General features: G+C 41.8%; 1 protein-coding gene across 2 annotated transcripts in view; it reads left to right on the top strand.

Moving 5' to 3' along the window:
* Positions 1-19,020, top strand: part of rai14 (retinoic acid induced 14) — a 57,658-nt gene that overhangs the window by 26,600 nt on the left and 12,038 nt on the right. For both annotated transcript variants that reach the window (XM_036530095.1, XM_036530094.1), the window contains exons 3-8: positions 3,759-3,889; positions 8,243-8,331; positions 8,679-8,743; positions 10,838-10,895; positions 11,763-11,833; positions 17,899-18,005. In XM_036530095.1, the coding sequence (XP_036385988.1) occupies positions 3,759-3,889; positions 8,243-8,331; positions 8,679-8,743; positions 10,838-10,895; positions 11,763-11,833; positions 17,899-18,005 (521 nt within the window). The remainder of the gene's footprint in view (positions 1-3,758; positions 3,890-8,242; positions 8,332-8,678; positions 8,744-10,837; positions 10,896-11,762; positions 11,834-17,898; positions 18,006-19,020) is intronic.

The following is a 19,020-nucleotide window of genomic DNA, read 5'->3' as shown; positions in this document are numbered from 1 at the left end:
TTTAGTCCACAGAGAAGTCCTTAACCACAGATTTTTCGAGCAATGACCAGATAGTCAGCATGGTGCGCTTCACATTTGAAGTTCTGCCTCTGCCATGGGTGAAGCTGAAACTATTGATTTTCTGGTTTGTGGATAGTCTTGAAGGGCCATAGTCTAAAAACAGAACATCCATAGTCAGCATAGGAACATCAGCAGCCTCAGAACCTCCTGTTACCGACCGGAACACCCTAGCTGGAGGACAGAAGTAATTTGTGAGTTGGATATCTGGCTGTCATAGAATATCTGTGCCTTAACTTTTAAATAATGGCCAGGTTAATCTCCCAAGAAGGGCAGAAGTTGTGGAGTTGGGAGGTCATGGTGTCTTGATCAAATTTTGCGAAACGTTGATGCCCCTCACGTGCTCTTCCTACACAATCAGCAAGGCAGTTTCAGTCACTAAAGGCTTAAATAATGGTGACAGAATTTCATATATGGGTCAGAGTCATAGATGTGTGTGGCCTTGCTACCCTCTACAAGCAAACCTCTAGGTCTCGATGTTAAAAAATGGCTGCACATGGGTAATGTCTTTATTCATCCATATCTCAAGAAACACACAAAATATGGATTTAGCTTGATAAGTGAAATGTATTAGTGGAATTTTCTTATCGGCTCAAGAATAATGGATGCAACCAGCTGTAGTGACAGATTTGTAATCTGTGCCGCACAAGTTGTAAATCTAGATGTCATCAGTGGCAAGATCCAGAATACACCCTCTGGGTTTGGTGATTGTTTTTAATTTGTCCCCCTGCTGCTGTCTTGGGGCCCTGCTTGCTTCTACCCCACAGAATGTTAAGAAGTAGTCTGATAACAGTGGACTGCCACCCCTCCCCCCCCTCTGCGCAATTGTTTGTTTAAACTGCATGTGGTCTGGAGCGTCTGATCAGAAGACAGCTGCTGTTTCCTGTACAGCCCACTGCAGAGAGGCTTGGCTGAACTCCATAGGCTATCCAGAAGACCACAAGTCACAGGCTTGTGGAGGGGGTGCTGGGCAGACAGGCCTGTGATGAGATTTAATGATTCTCTCATATGTGGGATTGAGAGCACATATGCTGAGTTTTTCACTCCCAGTCAATGGATACATCAGTAACTATACTCAATCCTCGCTTGTAGTGGTGTGCATTACCTCACCCATGGGAGGAGGGGGGAAAGACCCTGTAACACTGTCATTCAGGTAATGTCGGTCTTTATGATGTTGTGGGAGCCTCGGAGGGTTGTAATGGATGGCGGAAAACAGAGAGCTGAAGGTGGATGTAATGTGAAATGAAGTGACATCACCAGGCAGACAAGGTCTCTGTTGAGGCCACGGTAGAACTTTGTCTTGACAGCCCTACAGGGTTATTAATGAGGACCATTTAGTTGTGGAAAAAAACTACTGCAGTATATAAACAATCCTTTTCTTGTTAATTTTTGATGCATGTGCCATTCTTTTGCTGAAAAGTATGATGTAGGATCAAGACACTCAAACATCTGACTACAATAATATTGCATGCCTTTTAATGAAAAATATGATCCTGAAGGCCATAATGCCTTTCTTGGGAGAGAGAAAACATTGGGTTTGTGTACATTTGTTTTCACAAGGATAGCATGTAATAAAATGTACTTAGAACAGGCCCATGTGAGGTTGAGGTTGAAGGTTTCTTGAAGTAACATTGGGCACTCAAAAATTTGGGACAATGACGTAGTGGTGGATGCATCTGTTTTCAAATGACCTCCCATGTAAATCTATCAGGCTGCACAGCTGATGATGAAGTTGTTACCATAATTCAGCAAGTATTCAACAGCCAGATGTGAGCAAGTGTCTTCAGATGGTGCACGTTTGTGTGTATATGTGTGTGTGTGTGTGTGTGTGTGTGTGTATGTATATAATAAAGCTGGCAGTAGCACAGATTTTCCAAAGAGGACAACAACTCTTACCTGAGATTAAACAGGATAGGCACCTTCCATACGTCACAGAAAGGCATCTCCTTCCTGATGGCTGTGGAATGTATGGGGATGGTTGGCAGAATTGATTTAAGTAAAGCCAGCAAACAGAATGACGTTCCTTGAGTTTCATTGCCCTGGAACGGCACACAGAATTATAGTATGCATTCCTTTCTCTTTTTAATCTTTAAAATGCCTCGAAGTCTTGACTTTCTGCAGAGCTCAGGAGCTGAGAAGTGGCCAGCATTCCGCCACATCCTGATCTCTGCTGCTGTAGCCTGTAGTACATGTTATACTAATGTAGGCCCCATTGTGTATCTGTGGTGCTTGTGTGTATTTTGTGAGAATTCATCATAATTAGATCCCTTGACAGACCTTGCTGGCTGACCACATAAGAGAGTAAAGGATTCAGGAAGGGAGAGAGGGAGCAAGGCGTGTCTAACCCTGTCTTTAAACACACCCCAAACACAATAGAGGCGTCTATAAACAAATCACTCTCTCTGGCATGATGCTTGCGGGCGGTGTAACTTCACCATTAATGGGAAAGCACTTCAGATTACAGCATGAAGTCAGCACTATGCTTTCAGCATGCCCAAGCATGCTCTTGTTTTTAGGAAGGTTCTGCTTTTTTCCTGGTTATTTCATCATGTGAAAACACCACCATCCTGCCTCTCCTGGTGTCTGGGGTAAACACAAAAGGCTTTTAGTCCACTTAAAGGTTTAGAGTATACATAGAATTCAGTTAGTAATTAACTAGCATTGGCTTCTTAGCTGTATAAAATCGTGTTTCCAGCCATTTATAATGTGGTTTGCAGTGACAGATTTGGTTAGCAAACCTAAAAAACAAAACATTGTTAGGACAGCTACACCTAGAAGGGAACCATTACCTTTTTAATATGAGCTGTTTTTTATTTTAAAAATTGTTTGCTTTGTGGATCATTTAGCATTTTGCTGCATATGTCATTTTGTGAGGAAGATTCAGATTATTGGGTTGAAATGTACAGCATTCCCCCATAAGCACACAGAGCTTTGGAGGGGGCTAGGACCCAGCAATGGTGGGCTTCACGCAAATGGCAGAGCCCCAGTGGATAGCTGCTCACTTCCTGGAGACAGTCATAGGGTTCTTCACGGTGACTGTTTCTGACAGAAACGGCTCCATGGAGACTGTGCTGCTGCACCTGAGAGAGTTGGCAGAACTGTGTGACATTTGTCAGGTGCATTGGTTTTTCTAATAGCTGCTTCTGTGAGCTGGTGTCTTTATGCTTTTGTCCATGTGTGTTGTATATTCTGTGTGCGTTTAAGTCTGTTGGCGGGTGCCGTAGCGGTGTCCAACAGTACCTGATAGTACACTCACGCAGAGATCAAAGCAAGGCGCTCCTGCTGACAGTGCCATTTTTCATTGCTAAGACGAATGTTTTTACGTTAAAAATTCTGTGAGCCGTATCTAGAAAGGACGAACATTCATGATGAAATGTGTAGAAATATGAACAAGCTGTGCATCGCCACAAATTTGGTGCACAGATGTGATAATACACGCCTTGCACAGGACTGTATCTCCTGTAATAACACTCTGGTGTCCTCCTCCGTAAATTTATATCATTGACTGTAACCCACCATCAACTGCGATGTACACAGTACGTGCGGAAGCAGCATGGAGAATATTGAACTGTAAGAGTGGGCAACAGTGTTATCTGCATGTAAGGTGTTAATATAAAATGATATATGTTGGACACCATTGTCTACTACCCGTATTAACACTTACTGTAATTCATCATTTCTTTCTGCCCCCTCCCCCCCAGGCCCACGAGTGGAACAAGAACGATGAGCGTCTCCTAAGTGCGGTGGAACATGGCGAGGCTGACAAGGTCACCTCACTGCTGACCAAGAAGGGGGCCAGTGCTGTCAAGCTGGACAGCGAAGGCAGATCTGCGTGAGTACAGGAGCATAAATGTTTTAGGGCGGGGTGGGGTTTTGAGGTTGTGGAAATATTTGCACGATTCAGAGTGTTTGGCTTGGTCGGGGTCAAGTTTATTTTTTTTCAGTCAACAAAACATTTAATTTTTTGTCTCATTACTGTATATGTGTGAGAGTGCGTCCAGAGCTTAGCCACCTTCTGAAGGCAGTAGGTGATTTAAAAGCCAAAGCACAACCTGCCACATACACATCTGCATCGCACAGAAGCACCTGCTGGCTGGTCTGACTCTTCGAGCGGAAAAGGAAATGCCTTTGCAGGCAAACTACACAGCTAACTCATCAGCTCCTTTCTCTTAAACTTTTCTGTGGTATTTGATACTTGTCCTTTATGTGACACAATCTGGTTGTGAGAGAAATTTAAATTCCATATTTTCTTCAGCAGAACCGTTTAGACTTTAATCCGTATGTTGCCATAAGAATATTTGTAAATCATGTCTATAATACGTAAATGATGTAGTATATGATTAATAACAGTAATGCACAGAGTCAATCAGCTTTCTTTTCTGGGAGGCTTTACATCAGGGTGGATGCCATTTGTTGAGCAGTTCACTGGTAAGGTCTTGGTAACAGATTCCGGGTCAAGTCTTGTGTACCATTCAACATATGCTGTGTGTCCTGATGGGAGCCCATTTTAGATGTGTGTGTGTGTTTTTTTTTTTATTTAAGCCAGCATATTTATTAAAAATAATACACCTAGTTCTACACTAAAACAAATCCAAGTCCTCTGTTTCCCCCTGTGTCTGACAATAAAGTTGTTTGAAGAAATTGTCATCTCTTCTGTGTTTTTCAGAGGCAAACAGGCTTTGGCCTCATTTTATACAGAGAACAGTTGAGCCAAGAGAGCTAGGTTCCTTGTTTGACCTCTTTACAGACTTCCATGGACAAAGCTATGTAGTTGCAGTGAAAGAGTATACCACTGACCCCAATGTGTTCTGTGTACTGTGTGATATTGACTTAGGAAAATGCTCTTAGTGCACACAATGTCTCTCTATCTCTCACTTTGAAGAGGCCATTGTTCAGACGTCTGACCTTTTGAAGGCCTCATAACACAAAAAGACATTCATAACACACTTGTATGACATTCAAAAACTTCAATTATGACCATTGAAACATCTAATTTGTATATAGGGAAGGTATTTGATGTGATGGAACTTCCAAACATACAATTATTCTGTGCAATCCTTTACAGCTAGCCATATAATATCGACTGCATTATAATAACACCCTGTCTCTTAGAAATACCTCCTAAAATGTAGAGCTCAGTTATAATATGAGAGAGGATGGAGGCATGTAGCTGTGGATGTAAAAAACAGACATACTGCATTGATCTGAAGTGACTAAACCTTTAGCCTTAAAGGTGATCATGCTCTTTCTGCTGCCATTTTCAGTTTGCTTTTTGTTTGCTTTATGTTTTTTTGTTTTGTTTTGTTTTTTGCACAAAAGTCCAAACTGCCTCAATTGAAGTAAGTGCAGCCGGATCCCTTTACTGCCACTGCCACAACACTGAGTCATACCTTACTCCTTCGGAGAGGAGCAAGCTGTTGCCTTGAGAACCGTGTCAGAACAGTGGCAATGCTGTTTACTCTTAAGCGACATTTTTCATCAAGTTGAAAAGATGTTTTCCCTGTTTTAGTGTCGCGAGGAGCCAACACTGAAAGACAGGAAGGTGTGACCCTACCCATTGAATGTTTGTTCTCCTTGTAAAGGATGACAAAGAGGGAAGGCCAGCACCGTGACTTAGTTTTCCATTCCTGTGGCCGATTTCCATTGCGAGGATTTTTGAAAAGGTCCTTCCTGGGGTCGATGCACATATGCGATAAACCTGTCTGGGTACACGAACAATTGCACATTAACTTTCACCCACCCAGAGTACTTCACAGAGCAAAGGTAAAGTGTTCATAGCAGGGTGATGTGAACAACAAAGCAGGGCCTACATTTCTACCTTTAACACCTCGTACACTCATGAAATGTCAGATTTAGAAAAAAATACTTGTGGTGCTGTTTGAGGCCACAAAGTTCCCTTGCCTGCCCTGCAGACTAGCATGCAGAGCCAGAAATATATGTCTGCATCGCATCAAAGAGGAACTGCACAGGCATCTGCGTCCCATCAAAAGAGCTGTACAGTCTGAATATCTAGTTAGCCTTTCAGCTCTAATCTGTGTGTATGTACGTTTCGGCTTGAACCCCAAGCTGACATTTATCAAGCTGACTCCACAGATCTGACCCTCCTGTCCTTCTCGTGGTTCTCCCAGCCTTAATGAGCGATAATTGCCTTCCTGAAAAAATAACTGATTGTGTTACTGTGATACCCATCATTCCGGGGGCCCTGGAGTGCAGACGGTTGTTTACGGAGTATCAGACTGGTCCGCGTTTTCTGTGCCAGGGTTTTGCTCCTTATCTGTTTGGATGAAGACCTCTGTGTATTGCACAGGGAGTTAGCTCACAAGATGGATTGGCCCATGGGAAAAAGGGCTCCTGTGTAACAAAGATGCAGTGATGCCTGTGTTATGTTGTAAGTTCCCATGAGGACTCGTGTGGCCAAAGCGGTAAAATAGCAAGATGGTTTGTGTGGCAAATTGCGTTGGGACATTGGAATGAGCAAGAAATGAAAACACAAAGACTTTCAGAAAGCTAGGATGTTGTTTGGTGGAATGCAGAATTTTTCTGCAAAAGAATCTGTATTTTTTGCCCTGGAATTCAGGTTTAACAAACAGTGGTGCTTGTTTATAATGTGAAATGAATTTCAGATGTCAACTTGTTTGAGGAATTACATTTAGAATATTCAGTATTTGATTATTGATATTCTGAGTAAGAATCTCAAAATGGTCAATATGGAATTCATTCCATGTGCTTTCTCAGTGTTGCTTTGGCAACTTTGGCAAATGATGACATGGAATTACAAATCTTAGAGTGCTGAGTAGCATACTCAGTGATTTACAGTAGAAAGAAAGCTGTTTGTTGTGCAGCTAATGTTTTATCCACTGTGGCTTACCATGTCAGTTTTATGATACAAATTTAAAGGCAAGCATTACTGCTGGTGGCTTCGTCGTGTGCATTGAGCCATGCTGGAGGCTTGCTGTATGTTGTAGATAATTCAAGATAGCTGGAAGCACAGACTGATTGATCTGCTGTTGTATGTTGACCTGTTTTTAACACTCTAGTGGATGGGATACACTGCATTAGGCCCAAGGCAAATGACAATAGATCCACTGCAAGAGGATGACCTCTTTTAGGCATGCCAGCTGCAGAAATGCTGTATTCATCCCTCTTGTTTCACCCAGCAAAATAACCAGCTGTGCTTGGTATTGGTTGTCAGAGATAAGATGAATTTTAAGATATTCATCAGATTCCCTTACTTACATTTACTTGCAGCTTCAGACAGGTTTATATAACGGTACATGTACAAAATGTGCATAACTAGTACCATGTAATTCATAAAAACCCCCACATGATCATGCAATGCATTATGAGATAATGAACACACTGCAATCCTAAAGTACACCTCCCACCCAACTCTCTGTTTCTTATGTTAGCGAGTTTGAATGGGAACTGAAAGAATATATAAGGGTAAAAATGTCAGTGGCCAGGTTTAACTTTAATGTACTAAAAGCTAGATAGAAGACCTGACCAGAGCAGAACACCCATGGGGTATTTATAATTCTCTTACTTCCAGTCTGAAAGCTGTTGGAAGAGAACAGAGTGTGGTATGACATCACTTCAGACCCTGGGGGTGTAAACGTGGGAGTGAACACCTGGGGTGTGTAACGTAGTTTTAATGGGTATAGCATGCCTGCTTGAAAAAAATCCATCCCCCTACTTCGCTCAAGCTGTCATCTGCTCCTTAATTCTTGGGCAGTGACACCCACGCATATGTGGGTGTGCAAATCTGTAAGCCATCAATGGAAGCATCTGAAATGAAATCACCAGGGCCAGTGATTGGCCGTGTATTTTTAGGGTGTCAAATTACATGGAATCATCTAAAGCTACAGAACAGGGCTGCATACAGCAGATGAAGGGATGCATGGAGGCACTTTTTTTTTTTTTTTTATTCAGCCCTACTTGAATTACAAGTGAGGAACCATTACACATGAGAATGGTATTTAGTGAGTGCTGAGGAGATGTATAATTTGATTTGATTGACATCTTGAAGGTCATGAGTACATTATTTTCCAGTAACACCTTTGTTTTAAGGTATTTAAGCACAAAAGATGTATTCACCAAATATTAACTTGATGAAAAAGAGGAATGAAAGTGCATCATATAACTGGTTGATGACTGATGACTGATTGATGGTTTTCTCTCTGGCCAGTCTACATGTTGCAGCCACACGGGGGCAGGCAGAATGTCTGGCAGTGATTCTGGCCCATGGGGCCGACGCCTCGGTGATGGATGCTTCAGGTAAGTCCCTCTCACACTCCTGTCTCTGTGATTCTTCCCCTGCAATGGAGAGGGTTTGGGGGGAAAATGTGCAGTCTCTCGTTTCCCCAACATAACAACTCAAGCCAACATGTCAGTCTTTTCCTGTACATTGACACAAGTATCCTCCAACTCACTGGGGTAGCAGGGTCTCTATGGGCGTCACTTCTTTAAGCTTCAGCAAAAGCCAGTCGTACACCATTACATGCTCATCGGGCCCGCAGTACAGAAAACCACACACAGCACACTGCACAATGGAGCTCTGTGTCTGGTATATAAAAAAGGGAAACACGAGACACTTACGCTGTTGTCATTTTTATTGCTCCTAGGTTTTAGTGCTTTACACCTCGCTGCCAAAAACAACCACCAGGAGTGTGCCAAAAAGCTGATACAGGTGAGAGCTATGAAGTAGTCCTGAGCACTCCAGCATTTGAGTGGTTTATATTAATGGTACACATTTATTCTGAATCATCACAAATAAACAATTTGGAAACTGGTGCCATTCCAGCGTGGCAGGATGCCACATGTCTGTCTGACTTGGCTTGTGACCAAGGTGACCAAGATGTATGTATTGAAGTTGTAAACAGTGACATCACCACAATTAGCATTTCTTTATTCTGTTAAGTGCTGTCATAGAATGTACCCAAATCGGCATGTTACAAGAATTTGTGTATATGCTGATTAATTACCAGATGGGTTTAATTACCTGCATAGAATGAGTTTGTAGTGATTTTTCTCATCAGTCGTGGTCATTTGATTTTGTGATTTTGTGTAGATGTAAAAAATGGCTTAGTTGGTTGATCCACTTTGTGTGTATAAATAAAAAAAAAGCAGAATGAAAAGATCAAAAGATGAAAAATTAAATGCCGAAATAAACAACATGAGAGAAGTAGCTGCAGATGTCCTGAAGTGACTGTGGGGTTTTATTTCAAAAAGAAAGTAGGGGAATACTTTTCTAGTGTGTGAGATAATGGAACAAAAAATATCCTGAGGTTTGCAAGGTAATTTCTGTAATTGATTAAAATATCTGGGGAATTGCAGTGTTACAATAAAAATAAATGCATTACTGAGAAACAATGAGATCTGTTCATTAATTATATTTTGTGCGATCTCATTTTTTCTCTTTACTCATTTATCAAAGGAACCACCAGCCTACAAGCATGGTTTTAGTGAATGAGCTGTGAAAATGTAATTTCAATCAAAAAATTCAAAGGGTGCTTACTGTATTGAAAGGATGAGGCATTAAGGCTTAATTTACTTACTGGAGGGAGGGTGGCTGGGTGTGTCATGTGACCATAAGAGGAGACAATCTCATCTTCCCCTGCTGTGAGCAGTCAGCTGTTCTGAGGTATGCGTGGTGGGCTCTGTGATTATGTGACTTGGAAATCTGGCGCTGCATCCCTGTGGTTGGTCAGGTGATCCTCCCAGGGGAACACAGACGGAGCGCATGACTGTCTGTCCCACACCATCTTGGCCTTAGCTGATCTGCTGGGCTGGGTACAGTCTGGAGGAAATCAGACAAGGGCCCTGCCTTTTCCCTGACCTCCAACAACCTGACCAAAGGAACTGCCCAGAAGAGCACTGCTCATTCTTTCCTTCTCCCATATGACAGAATAGGGTGCTGTTTAAAACAAGAATATTATGGGTTCATTTTGCATTGATCTGAATTTGTAAAAGGGATGTCTAATGGAGTTCCACTGAGCAGATAAACAAATTCCAAAATCAGCTAAGATAAAGATTTAGTGCAAGCAATAAGGCTCCTTTGCAAAATGCATTACAGCACAACCTTCTTTTTTTTGTTTGTTTTTTGAATGGAAGAGAAGGTATTTCATTTATAGGACACAATATTCGTATGAGTTGTGAAAAAGGCATCTTGGGCACAGAACCGAAAGTAATCTCTGATTAAAATGTCTGACAGAGAGCCAGTACAAAGGAGAGAATGCAGCGGTGGCTGTAATTGCAGGCTGTCACTTGTTTCCATCTACAGCATGTAAACGGGGAGCATTTTCCATCGAGTGGTGGCTTGGGTTAGATTTGATAGAGCACGCTCCACTTTCTCTGATGATGCCTGTCAAATTAATGGCAGAGATCCAGCTACCCATGAAGGAGAGCTAGGCATCCCATTTAAGCCTTTAGCAAAAAGACACTATACTACGATGTGTGTATGTGTATGTGTGTGTGTATACAGATATAATTTTATATATATATATATTTATATATAATATATGTGTGCGTGTGCTCTTTGTGGATGTGTGTCATTCGGTGTGCGTACACATGTACATACTTTTTGTACTCATGTGCAGTGTAGGACAAAAGGCCGTATTTATTTCATGCAAAACAAAAAAAAAAATCCTGAATCCTGGGATTGGATGTTTATTTGGGTAGAGAGGATATGTTTATCCGAGCGTTAAACAGGAAAAAGAGTGCACATAATGATGTGGTCACTGGCAGAAAAAGCCTGAATGAGTGTTTGCGTTTCCTTCCACAGAGTAAGTGTGTGATAGATGCTCTGGACAGCTCAGGGAAAACAGCCCTTCACCATGCAGGTAAGAAGCACAGCCCCAGATGGACTCAGCACGATGCTAGTGGTTGCTGGTTCGCTTCCTTTGCTTGATTGACAAAGTTAGCTTGTCACTGGAGCAATCATGTCTCAGGGGCAAAGTGTAAATCTTCAATTTTTTATTTGGACCCTGAAGCAGCTCTCTGGCCATACGACTTGTACCCATTACTCCACATCATAGCTTTACCACTCTCTGACGATGCCGCTCTGCCTGCTGCTGATAATGGTTATTTAAGATTTGATCTGCCTAAGCCAAAAGACCTGAAAGCCGTCACACAATCCATTTCTCCTTATTTTCGTAAATTTGTTGCCCTTGAATTGCATGGCAAAGAGTACATATTCCTGTGTGTTGGAGACCAGCAGAGTGGAACATAGAAGATTGAAGAAATTCTGCAGGTTTGAGGTGTCAAATTGCATGCTTACTGACACACAGGATGAGCTGGCTGTGTTATTACACCCAAAGCAAATCTTGAGCTTCTCACCGGCCAGAGTAGACCCCAGAGCTAGACTCTTAACAGCCTGTCATTTTGTCAGAGGACAAAATGCAGTCAATTTACATAAAATCTGTTTCACAAATTTTGAATGCACAGAAGTGTTTTTTGCTGAATGATAGGCATATTTTATTTTTTGCTGAAGAGAATTGTAGCTTACAAGTTTTCAGGATATAGCTGCACAGTAACTAATTGCGATAGATGTTTCCCATAGTTTTCTGTAGGTGGGTGCTTTTGTGTCCTTGAAAAGGAACATCTGTAAAGAATGTGTGGCCAATCATTTCAGTTTGATTGCATGGTGGGTGTCTTGGTGTGTAAAAATGTGATCTCTCCACTGAGCGAAATATTTTCTTTTTTTTCAGCTGCCAGTGGAAGTGTAGTGATTGTTCAACTCTTATGTGAGCACAAGTGTCCTGTGAACCTCAAAGACACGGTATGTACAAGACTTTATTGCAGATAATGTAGCTGCTGTTAGGGAGTATGTCATGACTCCTATAACACATGTTTTAATGAATAAAAGTTAATCTGTTGACTTTCAAACATGGATTGCAATATCACTCCAAAACTTTGCACTAAAATGCGGATCAGATGGTGTTTAAAGATCACAGTGCTGGAGCTATCTTGACTGCTCTGCCCTTTCAGCCGCAGACTTGAGGTTTCCCCCAGAAGGTTGGCCGTCTTGTTTTCATGTTGTTTTTGCTCGTCTTTGTGAGCGGTTACGTTACGGCAGCTCTGCACCAGGAGACTCATTAAACCGGCTCTTGACTGTTTCCTAGCCAACCACGCTGATTCCTGGCGCTTTCTCCGGAATGTAAAAATGTGTGTGTTACTTCTAATTACATCTGCGGCAGCACTGGGCTTGTATATGCTGTAGTGTAGACTTTATTAAGTGGGAATTGAGTGCTGCAAACTAGTCATCTGCTGCCAGTCTGCTGATATTTGAGACCTAGAGCCACTCCCTGTGCCAAAGCCGAGGACTGGCACTGAGGCCCCACTATAAGGCTCTGTTGCTTTGGGTATGTGTCCGTTTAATAATCATTTTTCCTAAAGGTTTAAAATGGGGATAGAGATTGCATGGACAATTATACCATATGTCAGCAACTCTCGTGCTGCTGTCTTTTCCCAATTTCATTCTATTGTAGTGTTACAGTGAGTTGGCTCTTGGCCAGTATCTGGAGGATTGGGGGTTTTGGATTTGATCCTGAACCTGGGAATCCCGCTCATTTTTCCATTCTTTTCCTCAGTCCCATTTGCTGAAGGCTTGGAAGGGATTGTAAGCATTGCTTAGGGGCTTGGTAGACTGCAGCGCACTAGGCTCCAGAAGGGATTAGAAGAAACCATGCTCCCCCGCTGTCTGAGATGGCACACAGTGTGCCCCATCCCTGTGTGTTTAGGGAGCACTGAAAGTAGTTTAAGGAGCACGGACCAGGGGAAAAAAAAAAGTGATGGTTAACAACCAGGAAATGAAAGATTCGACAGGCTTAGTAAATAGTAGGAAAAACAACAAACAGACCAACCCCTGTGGGATTTATTTGCTAACTCAAAACCCTTGCTTCAGGATATTGTAAATAAAAAGAATTATGCCTATTAAGTACTTTTTTCCCTGATGTCAAAAACAAAGAGGTGACAATTCACAGCTGCATCATAACAGATATTAAATGAAGGCCTTGGGTATAGTGAAAAATAGTCCAGATTTTTGTGGCTGTAGTCTTTCTTCTGTCCTGAGAAAACACTGAACTCTCTTGCTGCACTTTAAGAAAAAATGATGTGGGCAGGATGTCTAAGGCAGAGTTTAAGTCCATTTCATTTTTAATGCTCAGGCAGCCTTGTACATCTTCATTTCTGTAAGCTGTCATCCCTTCAAAAGTCTATTGGAGACTCAAGCCACCAGAAATAACACCCTTTTATACAGGGACCACAGGAGTGGCCTCAACCTGTGAGAATTATTGCAAAGCATTTTGATAAGGGCTGTCAAATGTGAGCAAGGAATAACCATGGTTTCAGCTGAAATTAAACACCTGCTTTGCAGGGCGCCTATTCCACCCCAGCTGACTGCGGGACCACTTCACGAGCGTCTGACTCGGGGGAGTTTACGAGTTTTGAGATGGGTCCGTGTCTCTTTCCGGGACCGGGCTGTTTCTCGCGGGGATGGCAGTGGTAAAGATGTTATCAACACATCTCTACCAATAATGGCAGCCTGTGACTCCAGCTCTCTCTCTCCTGAAAGTCTCGGAAGTGCTGGGAGCCACTGAGCCAGAGTCTTGAATGACAGGCCCAGTTATTATCCCAGGAGATGGCTTTTATTAACATCACTTCAGATTTGGTTTCACAAACGGGAGATGGGAGGACAGTTTTCAGCAATGGTTTTGTTCCGTGTCAGCCAGACACTCCTGCGGCAGCATCAGTTATGCATCTAGAGGGTAGAGCATTCGGTACATCTGGAACCAATTCCCATCTGCTTTTGGGAGAACGGGGAAAAGTGTGCCAACTTGCCAATGCTTTGCATGCCATTTGCCTACGTGGCTCCTTTTAACAAATACCACAAACATGATTTTAATAAGACAAGAAATTCTGTTGATTGCCAGCTCTGAAAGTGATTTGGCCAGGAGTGGATAGGATGTAGACAATGAAGCTGGCAATCCCTAGTGTTCTCTATAGGGCACAGAAACCTGGGTGTTTTTTTAAGTTGCAAATTACTTGAGGATTCTAGTTTGCCAGTACTTGTTGCATTGCTATTTTTATATCTTCACATGTGTGCTATATATGGAAATTTGTTTCTGATTGGCTGCACCTCCAGAATATAAATGTGTGATTCGATAATGCCAATAACCCAGTATTGCAAATTTATTCCCTGCATGTGTAATGATTTTGTTTTCATTCCAGTTATTTGTTAAAATGATAAAAGTAAAATATGTTAGAGTGACTGCCAGGACTGAAGGTTTAAATATATCTTATTGATAGGGTCATGTACTGAACTTGCTGTGGCAGTTTTTCCATTTACATTGGCTGTGCTTTAAGCACAGGTACCATTGGACAAAATTACAATTGCATTATAAATGCGTAGTGGAAGCATATCTCGATGTGGTTCCAAGGATGTTGAAGAGTAAGCTAACAAACAAGGAGGCGCTAAAGAAGTGGTCCTGTGGTCCTAAGTCAAGTTTAATTTGTGTGTTTTCCAAACAGCTCTTTCCATTTCCCAGACCCTCACCCCTCTTTCATCACCCATGTAGTAAATCAGTCAGTATGTTGTGTACAGTATTAAATCTCAAAGTGATTCCAGGGCAATGAGCAAGGTGTCTAGAGTGTTACTGTCACATATGCCTTACATTCCCACAGAAACATGCATCGCTGCCATGTGTAATGGTTTGAAAATAGTCACTCAGACCACTGCATTACCCCTCCTCCTCCTTGCAGTGTTGGTTTAAACAGTAATAATAACATTCTCTGGCACACAGAGTGCAGAGTGCTAACGTTACAAATGGTTTAAATGTCTGATTGTTAAATGAGTCACTTTGGCCAGGCCCATTCTGGCTGTAAAGAGGCCAGGCCAGGCCATTCTTGTTTTGTTCGGCGATGTTTTATTCAGTTTTCATTTATTCTTATTGTTTTTCCACAGAATTACACCATTACGAAAACATTCGCACTGCCTGACGTAATGTTATGTAGAAGAACCCTGTAGCTTGGGCTGACAAGCAAAATAATCTTAAAGAAAAAACTGTATACCAACCAAAAAAGGACTCATTGTAGCCTTTGCGTTTTTAATACATTGACTGTATATCAACAATGTCATTTGTCATGTCCCAGTTTGGATTGATTTGTGTCTATAAATGAAAAGAATTCTTGGAGAAACTTGACTCATGGTGCTGTCAGACACTCTTCACACTTAATTGCGCGCACACACTCATGCATGTGCACACACACACACATACACACAGGGCATATGCAAAGTTACTGTGACTGTGTTTGTATTTAATTCCAGACTCCTGCACAGGTGTGCCATGAATCTGAGCTTGCTTAGTCCTCTCTGCTTCAATCTCGTCCTATTCACTCCCTCACACCTAACAGTCAGAAGCCACACCATTTTGTCAGAACCTGTGCTCATGGGTGGAAACCAGGTCTCTAATGCTTGGAAAAATGAAGAGAGTGTAGGTGTAGAGTATTTGCGTGCTTTGCCAAAAAAAAACATCCAACGCCACCTCCACACACAGCATTTCAGCTGAGTTCTTATTAAACTGTACAGACAGTTCAGACATCCCCGAAGCACAGTTTCATAACAGCTAAATAGCGAAGCACTACTTACATTTTTGTACGTTATGTACAGAATACAGCAGAAGAGCTTTCCAGAGACATAAGATCAGAAGTATACAAAAACATCCTGCAGTGTCATCTCAGAAGAACTGAGTGTCATCTTTGTTAGCAGTCAACTTAGAGTAGCACAGAAATGCTTTGAATAAATTGCTGGAGCCATACCTATTTGTCCTTGTTTGTGTGGTCTTTTCATTCTTCAGCATCTTATGCATTAAAGTATTTCTAATTTTAGTAGACATCTTATGCTTTACAATATATATATATTTTTTTTTGAAAAGATGCGCTTGGTGAAAAGTACCTTATGAAGGAAAACTTACACTAGATGACACTGAAAGTGTTTGTAAGCCAAACGATGGAAATGAATGCAAGTCTGTCATAGGTTCGCCTGGTGTATAATATATATTTATTTGATGCTTTTGCAAAATGTAAGCCTGTGCAGTAAGGTTATGTAAGACTGCAGTCAGTTTCCATATATCACATAAAAATGGTAATGTAGGTATTCTGCCAGCCATTTCTTCCTCATGTATGTGAGAGATTAATCTGAGAAAAAAGGAGGATTTTGTACCAAGGATAATGCCCTAGTTTGATACCCCCTGCAAGTAAGTAAGCTTTGTCTGTCACCATTATCTGAACAGTAGATGGATGAATCTTTTTTTGCGTTAGAGTTGCATTGACATCCACTGTTATTTTAATACTGCGGAAGTCAAGACTGTTTTTTTTTTCCCATTTCTGAGTCTGAGAGCTCTGTGGCATTTCTGTGGCAAGGTCAGCAGAATTATTGCTTCTGCTGTTTGTCTTCTTTATGAGTCTTCTAGTGGCAGCACAAATGGTATACTTCAGAAAACTCTTGAAGCAGGGTTTTTAACAATCCCAACGCTGCAAAGTGTTTAGGTCTTCTTCATCACATTATAATTATGCAATGAGTAGTGTGCCTTTGACTTTTGACTAAGTGTTTCTGTAGGGAGATTACGGTTTACATGTGTTGCCTCATGTTTTGTTCAGTTTTAAAATTGTGGGAAAATCATATTTGTTTTTCAGATTTCCAAAACAAGCCCGTCATCAGGAATACAGCCAGATAATCATAGATATTATCTGCATCTGCATATTATTTTACAAATAGCAGGCTTTTAGAGTCCAGAATGAGTTTTCTTTCGGCTATGGCCGAGGCCAGTCTTGGTCAGCTGCTGAGCTCCTAGTGCTTCCCAAGATGCCGTTTACGCGCATGCCAGTTAAGATGCCTGAAATATGAAACATAAACAATGACTCAAGGGACTCTGACTAATTTGTGTAACAAATCAAACCCTGAGGTGTGACGCAGAGCTGACGGTGACTACTGATGAGTAATTATGGCCAAATGTGCCATCGATACGGTTTCAGTCTGAGGGATCACTCCAGTTTACACCAGTCCTCGCGAGACCTGGAGTGTCTGCAATACAGAGAGCACTGTTTGAACTTTGGGGTGAGAATAGTTGTTTGAGCATGCCAAAAGCCATAAGAAAATAGCTTGGCTCCCCCACATTTTTTCATTAGTTTCATCTCAAGTTCAGACTGTAACATAATGCTTTTCTGTTTTAGCTGGATGCTAACCAATTTGAGGCATTGCCTGTTTCTCTCATCAAAGTTCACAGAGCGTTCACTTGTTGTCTTTGGCATTGCATTGTGCTTGTGTTTAGACGAGGGTCCAAGAGCAAAGGATACAGTTTTGGTATTATTAATGTGTTTGATACATACATTTATTTGTATTGTTGAGCACAGTTTACAACATCATAATTTTCGTTAGTTATATAAAAATCGAAAGTGCTGTTTAAGCTCTGTCGAGTGATGGTGATTAAGAACTGTGTAAGTAATGAAATAAGGACATAAATACTATGCTTTACTGTACCTTCATCAAATCTGATTATGGTAAATACATTTTTATGTGAACTTGGAGACGAGCAAAATCTCAAGGGTTATAATTGGCCATTTTCTGGGTGGGTCTCGTCTGTCATTTTTTTCTTGAGTTCAGTCTGGCCATCTAAAGTGACAGTTAAAAACTGTAAACAAACAAACAAACAAATAAATAAAATGTAAATAGAAACAAATCAGAAATAGAGAAGAACTGTAAAAGCAGGGAATGACAGTGATGTAGCAATGAGGTAAGCAGTAGGGAAGAGGTGACCTGCATGTCGGCATTGCCTTTGTTTCCTGTAGGAGGGGTTCACTCCTTTGCTGCTGTCTGCAAGACATGCCCATGCAGAGGTGTGCCGGAGCCTCATGGACTGGGGGGCTGACGTCAACGCCTGCGACAAGAATGGCAGGTAGGGTCTTGCCTGTGTCCTGAGGTGTGCCGCCGTCTCCTGCTGGCTTAGCCTGTCTGTTCAGGTTGTACGCGATGCACAATTGCACGCGCACACATACACACACACACACACACACACACACACACACACACACACACACACACACACATCCCCATCCCCCAACCCGCCCCCATCGACCGGTGAACTGAGGATGCCACCTGAGCTCAGCTTTTCCGACTGCAGTGTCAGACAGAGGAGAGCACCCGTCAATTATTAGTGATTAGGTTGTAAGTCACACAGTGTGTGTAAACATTCCACCTCATTAGCCTTGCCGTCTGAGGCAATCTCTCTTCCGTTCATATCGTTTATCATTCTGCTGCTATTTTGCATTGCGTTTCACATTTTTTTTAACCATCATTTACAAAGCAAATTCATCTGCGGGCTTACACTTTGGTCAGGGATAAGTCAAATTTGACTGGATTTCATGTGGCTCATTTCCAAAGTATAATTGCACAGTGATGTGAGCAGATTGTTGATTCTCTGTAATGCTGAATAGTTATTAAGCAACTTAAACTTTTTCAAAGGTCACAGAATACTTTACTGCCATTGTCACTCTGTATTACTAGCCTTAATACTACTATCACCCCTAAAGTTGCTAAGATTTTAACTGTCCCAGTTACAGTAATAGATCATTCTATGACACATAGCCACTGCAATATGAATTTTGCTAACAGAATATTAATATAATGATGGAGGTGACTAGAAGGCCAGTAGCAGCTGTGTGTGTGTGTGCACGTGCGCGCGTGTGTGTGTGTATGATTATTATTATTTTCTCCCCAATTTGGAATGGCCAATTCCCCGAATTCTGGAATGTCCGATTTGTCATCATCGAAGTTCGGTCCCATTGCACAACCGTCCAATCTGGGAGAGCGTGGACAAGCACGTGCCCTCCTTTTCGCACTGCAGTCCACAAACTAAGCTAGCACAGAGATGAGTCGGAGGAAGTCATTTCTTACACAGCTTTGGCACGTGG

Source organism: Megalops cyprinoides, chromosome 5 (assembly GCF_013368585.1).
Source record: "Megalops cyprinoides isolate fMegCyp1 chromosome 5, fMegCyp1.pri, whole genome shotgun sequence".
Taxonomy (NCBI): Eukaryota; Metazoa; Chordata; class Actinopteri; order Elopiformes; family Megalopidae; genus Megalops; species Megalops cyprinoides.
This window is presented reverse-complemented; position numbering and strand designations above follow the sequence as displayed.